Genomic DNA, 13,176 nt, shown 5'->3' with positions numbered 1-13,176 from the left:
AACTTGAAAGAGGTTGTATGTATGTGTGTGTGATGTGACGGCAGCCAAGAAGAGAGGGAGGGGGGAGGTCGATCGGGTTTGGGAGGGGGGAAGGGAGTGTAGGGTTTTGTTATTAATTAATAATAATTATGATACACAATGGCCCCTCTACTTCCAGTTATTAAATTTCTAGCATAAAATAGACTTTTGCATCTTGAGTTAATGTTCTACATATAATTATCAAATAATACATAAACCTAACAAATAATTATCAAATACTTATTGTTTTGATGTTTGTCGTTTGTTCCCCAATGGTTTGAGTCAACTCGTTTGCGTTTCGGTGTAATCCCGAAAGACTACATGTGTAGTGATTGTCAAGCGTCATTTAAAACCCTAGTTTAAATGTAATGAGATGTGCGTTATAGATCAAGTGATTTAAGTTTGAATTGGCGGAGTTTGGATTAACGGAGTTAACCTGAAATTGACGAGTGTCACACAATTAACATACACTATGTTGTTAACCCTGTTAAACTTATTAGGTACAGCAATAATCTGTTCTTTTTATTTTATTCTTTTATGTACAGCATGCTTCACTAGTAGATCAAGAAACTCAACCTAAGTTAAGATTCATACCATCTTATGACTGGTAGGCCAATATTCAACCAAAGTTAAGATTCCACATCTACCTCAGGTTCAACACTATGCTACAAAAGCAAATATAACTGAAAAAGGAAAAAAAAAATCCATAAGACCCATTCATGTAGGAAAATACTTAAAAAAACGACTAGATAACTATAACTTGATCAATCATATTTTGATAAAACAAAATAACCAAACAAATGAATATAGTCACAAACGTCCATGGTCAATGTAAAAATTAGCATGTTTATAAACATTAAGATATTACTTATGTTGGTTGATGTTCGCATCATAACCTCAATCATGCACATTGGAAAATCGCAACATACCAGAAAATAAGACAGGATGGTAGGTACAAAGTACAAACTACAAAGCAAATTATTCTATATAATTTTGGAGATTTGTAAGCGTTTGATTTTACAACGATGCGCTTCTTTCAAATTTTAAAATTCAGATAATTATAATAATATTAAAAAATAACTTACAATATGTAACTTGGTTAAGTATCATACAGTCTCCTAAATTTAGGAGGAGTGCAAAGACACAATGGATAAAACTATGTATTTGAACTACAAGTTAGAAATTGATATCGAAAGCAAAAAACCTAAAATTCAATATCGTAGAGTTCGACGAGACGGTTTTAGTGCCCTTAGTTTGAGTTCAATCAGAGTCTGTTTGGTACCCTCCCTACAACTTGTTAATTTAATAATCAGAAGACCATGTATTTGAAGTTTGAACCGAACTTTATGTAACTTGATAAAAATGGCCCATACAATAATAACAGGCCTCTTTAACATTTTAGCCCAAAAAGAATAAAAAAAACTTTGCCCCCGTGTGATTTTGGACGTAAAAGAATCGGACTCGGGTTTTCTTCAATCAGATTCCCGCCAGTGTTGCCTGAATTCATTCGTGAAGGCTTTCAATTTCATGTTACTAGTGATTGAGACTCCACTAGAGTAAGTCTACTTGCTTGTATAGTCAATTGATTGTGTGTTAAGTTTTATATAGCTGAGTTAGGGTTTTACCTCTGATGCTCGATTATTATTATTATTATTATTGTATAGAAATGCAGGTATTTAATTTGTGTTGTTGTTATTATTTTTATTATTATCGCTTCTGTTTTAATTAACATTTTGTTATTATTATTCTGATTGTTGATTTCATTTGTGTTATTGTAGGGTTTAACAAGCTCAAACTCTAGTGTCATGGCTGATGCATCAAGGTTAACCTTCTATATATTATTATTAGAAACTTTACCTTGCACTGTAGATGCTTATCAAACTTTGAAGCAATAACCGAACTGAACCAAAAACGGACGAAACCGAAATTATATGATAACTGAATTCACCGAAAAGCGGTTATCGGTACCATCGGTTAACGGAAATTAACCGAACTGAACAATTCGTATTTTCATATATTTCTAGCCTTTATGCCTCCATTTCATGTATTTATTCCACCATTGCATGTACTTAGAATTTCATTTCATGTATTTATGCATCCATTTCATGTATTTCTAGGTAAAAATCTTAGCCAAAGTTTGACTTTGGTTATTAACCGAAATGATAATCGAATAAACTGAACCAATTAACCGAAAACGATTGGTTAATTTGGTTGAGGCTATTAACCTAACTGAATTGAACCGAACTGTGCACACCCCTAGCGTTGATTTAGAGTTCATTTTGCAACTAATTAATTAGAGTGAGTCCTAATTGTTTTAAACTACTTATGAACCTTAATTCATTTTCATGTGACCTACAATTCTTGATGTGCTTTTTTCTTATGGATTATTGTGTATGATATAGGGAGGATACTAGCAACACGGTTCGTGTTCTTGTTGCCACCGATTGTCATTTGGGGTATATGGAAAAAGACGAGGTTCGTAGGCATGACTCGTTTCAAGCCTTTGAAGAAATCTGCTCCATAGCAGAGCAGAAAAAGGTAAGAAGCCAGAAACTACATTTTTTCTAATATTACATCATATAAGTATCATAACTTTTAACTAGACAAGATCTAATATTTAATCTGAATATTAGGTGGACTTCGTACTACTTGGTGGTGATCTTTTTCATGAAAACAAGCCATCAAGGACGACATTAGTGAAAACAATAGAGATTCTGCGTCGATATTGTCTTAATGATAAACCGGTGCAGTTCCAAGTTGTCAGTGACCAGACTATAAACTTTGCAAATGTGTAATGATCTATATTTACTAGCATTCTTCCTACAAATACAAAAGGGGTGTTTGGGATTGCTTATTTTCACCAACTTATAACTTATAAACTTTTTGAAAAGTAACAAGGTGTTTGGGATTGCTTATATTGTGAGAGAAAAAGTTCCATAAGTTACACTTTTGTAACTTATTAACTTAATGAAAAGTTATAATGAGGCAAAATAAGGAATCCCAAACACCCCCAAAGTCATTCTCTGCCCGTGCGGTTGACTTGAGTTGACTTTAGTGGCATAGTTCTAGTTAGATTGTTTTTTTTAAACTTCTCAATCTGAACAGGTTTGGCCATGTTAACTATGAAGATCCTCATTTCAATGTTGGCTTGCCAGTGTTCAGTATACATGGAAATCATGATGACCCTGCTGGAGTGGTAATCCTTATAGTACATGACACATAATTCTTCTTATGATATTGTTTTCGTATTATAAAAATGATCAATTTTGCTGTGATTTGAATTCTGATTTCATTACAGGATAACCTTTCTGCAGTTGATATACTTTCAGCATGCAATCTTGTAAACTATTTTGGAAAAATGGTTCTTGGAGGTTCTGGGGTTGGGCAGATCACTCTCTACCCGATTCTTATAAAAAAGGTCTGCAATAAATTCTTCTGTTAAGTTCGAAGGTATTAAATACATTCACATAATTCATAATATTGTATGACTTACAGGGTATAACTTCTGTTGCCCTATACGGCCTTGGAAATATTAGAGATGAACGTTTGAATAGAATGTTTCAGGTTCATGTCTCAATAACTACTATTTTACAACTAATTTCAACCATTATTTGGTCTTTATGTTTTTTTTTCTAACTTTTGTTTGCTTGAAAATGATAGACTCCGCATGCTGTACAATGGATGCGTCCTGAACCTCAAGATGATTGCCAAGTGTCAGACTGGTTCAACATTCTAGTACTTCATCAAAACAGGTTATTAATGATATTTAAAGTGTATCATCGCTAAAACTTGTTATATATATACGAAACGTTGTTTGATACATCATATCATAATAACTAAATTGTATCTTTTTATGCAGAGTGAAGACAAATCCTAAGAATGCCATAAATGAGCACTTTTTACCTCGGTTTCTTGATTTTATAGTTTGGGGGCATGAACATGAATGTCTTGTTGATCCTCAGGTGAAAAATTAAAGTCAATCTTTTTTAGTGTAATGTATCCCATATGAGTGTGACTAAAGATTCATTTCAATATTAATAGGAAGTTCCTGGTATGGGGTTCCACATTACTCAACCGGGCTCTTCGGTTGCAACATCACTTATTGATGGGGAATCAAAACCGAAACATGTACTTTTGGTAGAAATCAAGGTTGTTTCAACAATTAAAAAAAAGCTACCATTTTTTATTATATAATTTATTTGGATTCCAATCGTTAAGGTTTTTTATATGCAGGCAAATCAATATCGGCCGACCAAGATACCACTACATTCTGTAAGGCCTTTTGAATATAAAGAGGTAAGTTAATATCATTAATTATTTATTTTAATTATAAATTTTTTTCAATTGCTTAATGTTTCTGATTCAGGTAGTATTAAAGGATGAATCAGACATTGATCCAAACGATCAAAATTCAATTCTCAAGCATTTGGACAGTGTGGTAAGTAATTCTTGTTCATGAAATTCTGCAGATAGTATGGTGTTATGATGTTGTATGTAGATTTGAAATCGAACCAAATGAACACGAACGGAGCATGCCTGTGTTCACTTGACTTTAACCGAACAAATGATCGAACAAGAACAATTAAACTTACAGGGTTATTTTGTATATCTTTGCTCGTTATGAAAATGAACATGTTTTTGTTCGCTTGCTAACAGTATAAACGCATGGTTCACGAACGTAAACGAACAATGATAAGTAAATATAGATGAACGGACATAAGTGAGCTAAATTTAGTTAAAAGTGATGTGAAGAAAATGTGTTGGGCCTAAAGCTGTTAAAACTAGACTAAGTTGTAATGTGCCAAAAAGATTAAAAGGATATATTATCGAACATAAATGAACGAACTTAATCAAACGTAAACTAACGAACATAAACGAAAGAGCGTTCACGAACATTAATGAACGGACGTGGCATGTGTTCACATTCGTTCGTTTAAGTAAATGAACAAACTATTTTGTTCATGTTTGCTCGTGTATTAAATAAACGAACTTGGTGTCGAACGATTCACAAACTGTACACTGAATGTTCAATTTGTTTACAGTCCTAGTTGTATGAATTATGTTGCTGACTTTTATGTAATTTAGGTAAACAGTTTAATAGAAAAGTCTAACCGAAGAGATTCTAGAAGTTCGGAGCCCACGCTTCCACTTATCCGTGTAAAGGTACTCCATTTTACTTGAAAAAATGATAACAATAATAATAATTGGAATTAAGAGTTTAATGAGTATATTGTCAGGTTGATTATTCTGGTTTCATGACCATAAATCCTCAAAGATTTGGTCAAAAGTACGTGGGCAAGGTATTTTCTTTTATCATGTAATGTAAAGTAAATTTTACATGAAACCTTGTATTTTTTCAAGAAAATAACATTTTATATAAATTGTAGGTTGCTAATCCCCAGGATATTCTTATCTTTTCAAAAGCTTCAAAGAAAGCTCAGGGTGAAGGTTAGTAAAGATATATTATGGCTTCATGCATTTCATTTTTTATAATTATGTGTTTTGGTTAATCATTTATTTTTTTGAATTTAGCTAAATTTAAGGATACTGAACGACTTCGACCAGAAGAACTGAATCAACAAAACATTGAAGCTTTAGTCGCTGAAAGTCAACTGGTATGCAGTCAAATATCTTTTAAGTTTTTGTATATGACGTATATTATGTGCTCATAATATGAACAATACTTGCAGAAAATGGAGATTCTCCCTGTGAATGATTTAGATGAAGCATTACAGAATTTTATTAACAAGGATGACAAGATGGCCTTTTATTCTTGTTTGCAATACAACATTGAAGAAACCCGTGTAAGCAATATTCCAACTTATTTTTAAGAATATCTGGTCAACACTACCACCATTTATCTAAATGATCTGATTACATGCAGAAAACTATTTCTCGGGATCCAGATAATATGAAAATTGAAGTTGAAGATATAATTGTAAAAGTTGAAAACTGCTTAGAGGCAAGAGCTAAACTCTTAATTTAAGTCAGGTATTTAAATGTACATATTTTAATAAAATATTTAAATATATGCAGGAGCGTGTGAAAGGAAGATCCAGATCCAAAGATGATCAACTATTTACATCTAGTTCTCAGCTGGAGGTAATAATACATCCTAACTTATTGGTGTGTTTCTAGGCTTGTCTATGTTCGTGTTCGTTTGTTAACTATAACCAAACAAACGACTGAACATGAACAATTAAACACAAAGAGGTTCTCTTGTTCATGTTCGTTCGTTAAGAAAGTGAACAGCTTGCGTTCGTCTATGTTCATTCGTTAACAGTATAATCGAACGGTTCACGAATGCAAATGAGCGAACTTAACTAAGCTAAAACTAGTTGTGTTGGGCCTAAAAAGTTATTAAAACTAGACTAAGTTGTAACTGGTCAAAAAGTTTTAAATAAATATATTAAAGAACGAACTTAAACAAACGTAAACTAAGAAATGAACATCAATGAGGTTTAATGAATGAGTGTAAACTAATGTTCGCGGACATAAATGAACGAGTGAGACACGCATTCATGTTCGTTAGTTTAACTAAATGAAAAAAAAATGTGTTAATGTTTTATTAAATAAACGAACATAAACAAACTTCCCGCCGAACGGCTCATGAACTGTTCACTGAACATTCGGTTCGTTTATAGGTCTTTGTGTTTGTGCCTATTTGATTAGTTTATTTTTTTATAAATGAAATCATTTTCGGCTATACACTCATGCAGAATATGGTGAATAAAGCTCCTGGGGGAACTGGAAGTGCGGTTTCTTTTAGTGATGATGAGGATACAACACAACTTTATGGGTCAAAGTCAACGGCCAGAGGTAAAAAAGGGTCATTACAACCGTTTAAATCCGCTCGTGATGTTTCTGAAGTTGGTAAGACTCCTTCTAGAAGAGGGGGTAGGGGTAGGGGTAGGGGGTCTAGTAGTTTAAAGCAGATGACTCTCGATGCAACTTTCATGTCCCGTCGCTCTGAGAGGTAATATTTTATTATCATTATTTTATTGAAGTCTATTGAACAGTTGAACATAGTTATGCTATTTGTTGCCAGGTCAGCATCAGTTGTTGCATCAGCTTCTGTTCAAAGCATAGCAGCTGATGAAGAGAACTTTGATTCTGATTCAGACGATGAACCGGTTCAGTATGGAATTAATGAGCTTCGTGACAGTTCGGTGTGAATAATAACATTTTGTATTGAATTATAATTGTATTAACATTGTTTTTGTAAACTGTTGACGCTTTGATTATTTTGAAGGATGATAATGAGAGCATGCAGCAAGGTAAGGGTAGGAAAAGGGGTCCCGCAAGGGGAAGAGGCAGGGGCACCACTGGTGCCAAGAGGGGAAGGAAATCAGATAATACTTCATCTTCAATTCAACGAATGATGATGAGTAAAGATGATGATGACGACGACGATGATGATGTGCCAAAGAGAACGAACAAGTCTCAACCAAGGGTAAGTGATTACTTTATAAATTAAATAGTTCTTTCAATCTAATTGTTTTCTGTGTAGGTGACAAGGAACTATGGTGCCTTAAGGAGGTAGCAAGCATAAGCAAGGGTTTGTCTTTATTTAGTGGGTTTTCAATGTACAATCAAGCATCTGTAATGAAAATGGTTAGACCAGAGTTTGTGAGTTGGTAACGGAAAAAGATGTGAACCATGTAAAGCTAAAGTTTGAGCTTGTTTTGTAAGTCGTCAAATATGGTTTCTGCATTTTGACATATAATGTTGATTTACAGTGGCTGCTTTGAATTCATTTTTATAAAGCATTGTAGCTATCTGAGGCCGCAAGTTGACCTTAGTTTGTAGACTTGGCATGAAAGATGGTTCCGGACCCGACGCGACTCGGCGTATCAGACCCCGAGCTGGACCTGTCTTACCTGATCCGTGGGTACAAATCAGGTTTCAATTCCTTGGAGAAATCGTACCCGGAACCAAACCAGAGTTGGTTCCACCTCTATCTTGTAAAAGCCGGGCTCAACCCGGGCTAAAAACCGCTTAAAAGTCGGTCAAGGTTATCAAAAACCCGACCATAACAGAATTGATTTCTACCCGACCCGGGGTTCTTGTCTTTGTTGACCAAACTCGAAACCGGTTCTCTACCAGAAACTGGTTTATAAAAATACCTGATTTGTGCACCTCTAATAATTTGCATCAAAAGCATCAATTAAAAGAAATAGATTCAGTGATCTCGTGCTGATTTTTTCTCGGTTAAGTAATGACCGATAATCAAAGCGCTTGTAGCCTAGTGGCATCAAGGGGTGTTCCTCCCCAAATGATTAAGGGTTCTAGTCGCTTAAAAAATGTGTAGATATAGGGCTGGGTTTTGAGCGTGTATTAGTTGGTTTAAAAAATATGATTGCTAGAAAGAACGGAAATCAAAATGTCCGAAAGAAAGGGTAACCTTTTATGATGAAACGTAAAAGGACTACTTTGGAAGTCAGTAGACCCTGGTGTAAAAGAAAAAAAAACCGATTTGGAAACTGAAATTGATGTGACTGAAACCGGTTTCAAACCAACCCCAATTAACAGGTTGCAATCGGGTTGGGAACTTGGTTACAAACCCGAATCCTGTGCATCCTTTCCCTCTCAGAAAAAAAAGCTTCCAACTATGTCCATGTTTAACTCAACCCAGAAGGGGTTTGTGAAGTAACCTGATTTGTACTCCTCTTATAGTAATGGGTTTACATTAAAATTTTTTGTATTTTTTTAATAGGAACAGTAATTATTTTACATACTTTTAATTGGCCCAAGCATGAGGACCACAAATATAGATGTAAAATCCTACTAATCAACTGAAGATACACTGAAACAAGAAGCCATATGATGTCAAATTCAAGGTTTTCAAAAGTTTCAGGGCTACCAAGTAGACAATGTACTAAATTGACATATGCAAACTGTGAAACTGAACCATAAATGGGATTAGGATACTAGCAAGTAAGACCAAAATTGCATCCCTCCCAACTAAATTGACACATGTCACTTCCAGACCAAAATGTTATCATTACCAAGAAACTCCAGCCCTGATTTTAACCAAACAAGATGTTTACACTATACACCTTTCTCAAATTCTGCTACCGAAAGTAGACCTTTCTGGCCGGTTTGGCAGTATCGCCATCCCTGCTTTTGTTGGCTATCTTTTCCTGCAACCAAAAAAGAATTAAATTAACATAATGATAGTATGACTAAACTAAAAATCACGGTACATCGACAATATGAATTGAATACCTTTACACCAATAAGTTTTTTAGTGCCATTCTTCTGTGTCATATCTTCCTTAGAAGCTGCTTTCGGTACAGGCATGATAGGTTGAGCCGTCTTAACACTAGATTTGTCTTTCACACATTTAGCCATTGTTGCTGGCTTTGTTTCTTTAGTAGTAGCCAGAGAAGCAGTACGCTTTCCAATACCTACTCTCTCATTTTCTTTATCAACCGTTTGATTTTGTTTATTATTGTTGCATGGCATAAAAACTTTTCCAACTGATGCAAGCTGTTGAACCTGCAAGATTAAAGTATTAGAACTTGACCATAAAACGTGTAAAAACCATTACATATAACGTTTGCTTACATTTCCCTTGGTTGTTACTTTAGAGCCAACAATTTTAGTGGCATCCTTCAGAGTTGTGAGTTTGTTTTGTGCATCCCGAAGAATGTATTTCTTACTTTTAGTGGGATCCACATTCGAGTTACTTGAAGAGCCTTCTGAGCACCTCTTACCATTAGCTACCACCATTCTTGCAGCTGGTCTTGTGGCACAACTTCTTCTGAGATTGATCTTCAAGGATGCCAAGAGTTTACTGGTTTCGCTTGATGTTTGAAAAGATTCCGCCAAACATTTCTTTTCTTGGTGTTTACTGTGATCAGATGTCAAAGTGCTAGTTGAGCTGTTTTCACCTTCTTGTTTTGCAAGATCACTAGTACTACTTTCAACACTGGAACATGCTTTCGGTTCCTGATTTTCCTTTAATATTCCAGTTCTGGAAATTGGCTTTCTCTTGTTTGATCCCGTGTTCATAGAAGACCCTTTAGTTAAGGTTTTGACTGGATGTTGCTTGTTGGGGACAGCCTTGTACTTTCTTTGTTCCCACCGTTTGATTTTGTAGTTTTTGCCTCTTGATTTTGAGACCGAGGCTGGGAGTTTTGGAGAGGGTGGTTCTTGTATATTTGTCGAGTTTGCAGAACCAAAAACATTAGAAACTAACTGGCGTGACGAGCGCTGGTGGAACCTATAGATATACCACAAACGTATACAAAGATCAGCTCCAGATTATGAGAAAAAAATCTAAAACATAAAGGAGGTCAAAGACGCTTACTCATGGCATACGTTGAACCATGCGTCAACACTGCAACACACAAAAAAGAATAACACGGGCTTCAACAATCACCTCCAGCATCATAGTATATATAAATAAATAAATAAAAGAAACAGGAGATACTCACGCTTCGTCATTGTTCGAATCACATACGGTAAGGTCAGCCCACATGGGTGCGTCAATTTCTTCCTGCAAGACACCGGGTTGACATAGTTGTATGAATACAAAATGCCACTTATTATCTCTAATGAAAAAGAAGCACTTAAACATCATCATAGGTTAATTCCTTGACCAAACTAATATATGCAATTACCATAGAATCTTATCTCAGACTATTTGGTCAAAAATGAAAAATTTATTTATATATAAAACTTGGTACAGATATGAGTATTTGAAATAAATTCCAATCCGATTAATAGCAAGACTGCGGACTGTAAAAAACAATGATTCAAACTAGAGTTGCAATTTCATGGTGTAAGACTTTTAGGCATTATTATTATTATTATTATAAACCCTAACGATACGAGGAGTTTGAATTTACCAGAAACTTCCAATGATTTGATGATGATTCTGTATTATTGATTACTTCAGCCACTCGATTATTCGTTTTGGATGCCATTTCAAGTAGAAAGAAAGAATGAGATCAAAAATGTCAACTGCTGCTTCTGCGATTCATCTTTGCGACTTGCTTCTCGAGACCTAACCACGGGGCGTCGCGTTAAATCAAGATTCGGCCGTTGTCATTTTGAGTTTTGTTAAAAAAACCATTGTATTGACTTTCTGAAAAAAAATTTAAATTTAAAGAAACACTATTTATTTAATTAATGATACAATATAAAAAAAAAATATTTAATTAATAAAATAGAGAATATAAGGTGTTTTTAATGATGTAGTTATAGAAATAAAGATTAATAGTGGATTTTGAATTCGTAGAGATGTCTTTTATTTTTTTAAAAGCAAATAAATAAATTTTAAAATCTTTAAACTATATTATTTTGATTTAGGTCATTTAATATTTTGACGAGTATATCTATAATTTGATCTGTGTAGGGATGGGCAAATTCGGGACTGGTATCGGTACCGGTACCGAATCGGTACCAACGTTTTGAGTTTGGTACCGTACCGGTACGGTACGGAACCGGTATTCCCAAATTTTTCCGAAATTTTACCTTAAATACCGGTACCGTCCCGTCCCGTACCGGTACCAAACGAATATTTTGGTACCGGTACCGGTACCAAGAATCCGCAATTTTCAGAACCGAGACCGGTCGGTACCGGCTCATCCCTAGATCTGTGTGCGTAACTCATTAGCAATACCAAAAAGTAATTTATTTTGAACATAAATTTGTTTTCAAACAAATTTGTATTGAAATTTTGAGAAAAAAGTTAGTATAGATGTGCGTTGAAAGAAGATAAGTTATTATAGAAAAATAAAATTAAATGATAAATGGAGAGTTTTAAAAAGATTTAATGAGTTAAACAGGGTGAAACTGAAATTAAAAAAAGTTGGTAAATTGCGATTAGTAAAATTAAGCAAATTGGAAATAAATAATCTCATCTTTTATGTATTAGTCGATAATAATCTCACATTTAAAAATCACTAGCAAGTACCAACGTTCCAACCTTTCTACTATTTATGTCTAAATGAACACCCGTTAAAAAACACTTAACGTCGTTAAGTTTTTTTTTTCTTTCGAGTTTCAAACCGAGGATTTAGGGAGTTTGATCGGAAGAATGATACGAGTTGACTGAGTTAAACCTTTTTGAAACGGTGATCCAAACGAAGAAACAGTGTTTCAATTCGAGTGTTTGAATTTTCAATTAACATAAATTAAGCCATTTGAATAACTGTTTTGAGATAAGTTTTACATTAGTCGACTTGTATCATTTTTCCGATCAGAAGTCCTAAAATATCGGTTTGAAGCTCAGAAAAAATAACTTAACGATGTTAAATGTTTTTTAATGGAGGTCCATTGAGACAAAAATAGTTGAAATGTTAGGCCGTTAGCAGTAATTTTTAAAGGTGAGATTATTATCAGTTAATACATAAAACGTAAGATTATTTATTTCCAATTTACAATAAAGTTATTAGTAGCTTGCAAATTGTTATATATAAAAAGCATAAAAATAATTATTATAAGAAAAGAAACACAATATAATAGTAAAAATTATTAGAATAATAATAGTGTAATATTAGTTATAATAAAGTCAAAATAAGTAAATAAAACAAAGTAGATATAAAATTGTTATGAATGATCATAATGAATAGACATAATGTACCATCATCATTCTTCTATTTATAATTCATCAACAATTACAACTAGTACAAGTATATATACATGTGGACTACATTGTTGAAAACATACTCCGCACACAACTTATATAGATTTATATTACAATTAACTTGATCAACAAGTAAATCCTTAATTACATTAAAATCACTAACAGTTCTTTGACCGATTAGATTGAGAACTAGTTCATGCCACTTTCTAGCTTTACACGCATCTGTTCAATCAAAGAAAAACGCTTTTGCCCTTCGTTAAATTCAGTTTGATTCGATTTGACTGAGAACCGGTTCATGCTACTTTCTAGCTTTACATGCATCTGTTCCATCAAAGAGACGCTATTTCCCTACGTTAAGTTAAGTTTGACTTAGAAATTGCTTTTTCCATCTCTAATTCCAAACAATGCCTTGATTTTGCCATTGATAACAATCCTCAATTTTTATCTTTTTCTTACGTTATAATAATATGAATAAGGATGGAAAAGCAACCTTAAGAGGCTCATTTATGAGCCACATATATAAACAAAAAATATTTTGTCTCCTTTACCTAGACTAGGGA

At 33.9% G+C, this 13,176-nt stretch overlaps 1 protein-coding gene across 1 annotated transcript; it reads left to right on the top strand.

Moving 5' to 3' along the window:
• The first annotated feature begins 1,789 nt into the window (after positions 1 to 1,789).
• LOC143583527 (double-strand break repair protein MRE11-like) lies at positions 1,790 to 7,769 on the top strand. The gene is made up of 22 exons (XM_077065812.1): positions 1,790 to 1,840; positions 2,421 to 2,556; positions 2,652 to 2,809; positions 3,124 to 3,214; positions 3,317 to 3,436; positions 3,514 to 3,582; positions 3,679 to 3,770; positions 3,878 to 3,980; positions 4,060 to 4,167; positions 4,252 to 4,314; positions 4,385 to 4,456; positions 5,104 to 5,181; positions 5,256 to 5,318; positions 5,406 to 5,466; positions 5,551 to 5,633; positions 5,709 to 5,822; positions 5,903 to 5,980; positions 6,055 to 6,120; positions 6,738 to 6,994; positions 7,067 to 7,187; positions 7,271 to 7,471; positions 7,529 to 7,769. Exons 1-22 carry the CDS (start codon positions 1,824 to 1,826, stop codon positions 7,559 to 7,561), a joined length of 2,184 nt encoding a protein of 727 aa, XP_076921927.1. The 5' UTR covers positions 1,790 to 1,823; the 3' UTR covers positions 7,562 to 7,769.
• The last annotated feature ends 5,407 nt before the right edge of the window (positions 7,770 to 13,176 follow it).

This window comes from Bidens hawaiensis, unplaced genomic scaffold, assembly GCF_021521415.1.
Source record: "Bidens hawaiensis isolate Kalapana, Puna unplaced genomic scaffold, B.hawaiensis_p1.1 tig00032451_1, whole genome shotgun sequence".
NCBI classification, from domain to species: Eukaryota; Viridiplantae; Streptophyta; class Magnoliopsida; order Asterales; family Asteraceae; genus Bidens; species Bidens hawaiensis.
The sequence above is the reverse complement of the archived record's forward strand: the minus strand, read 5'-3'. Positions and strand labels throughout refer to the sequence as shown.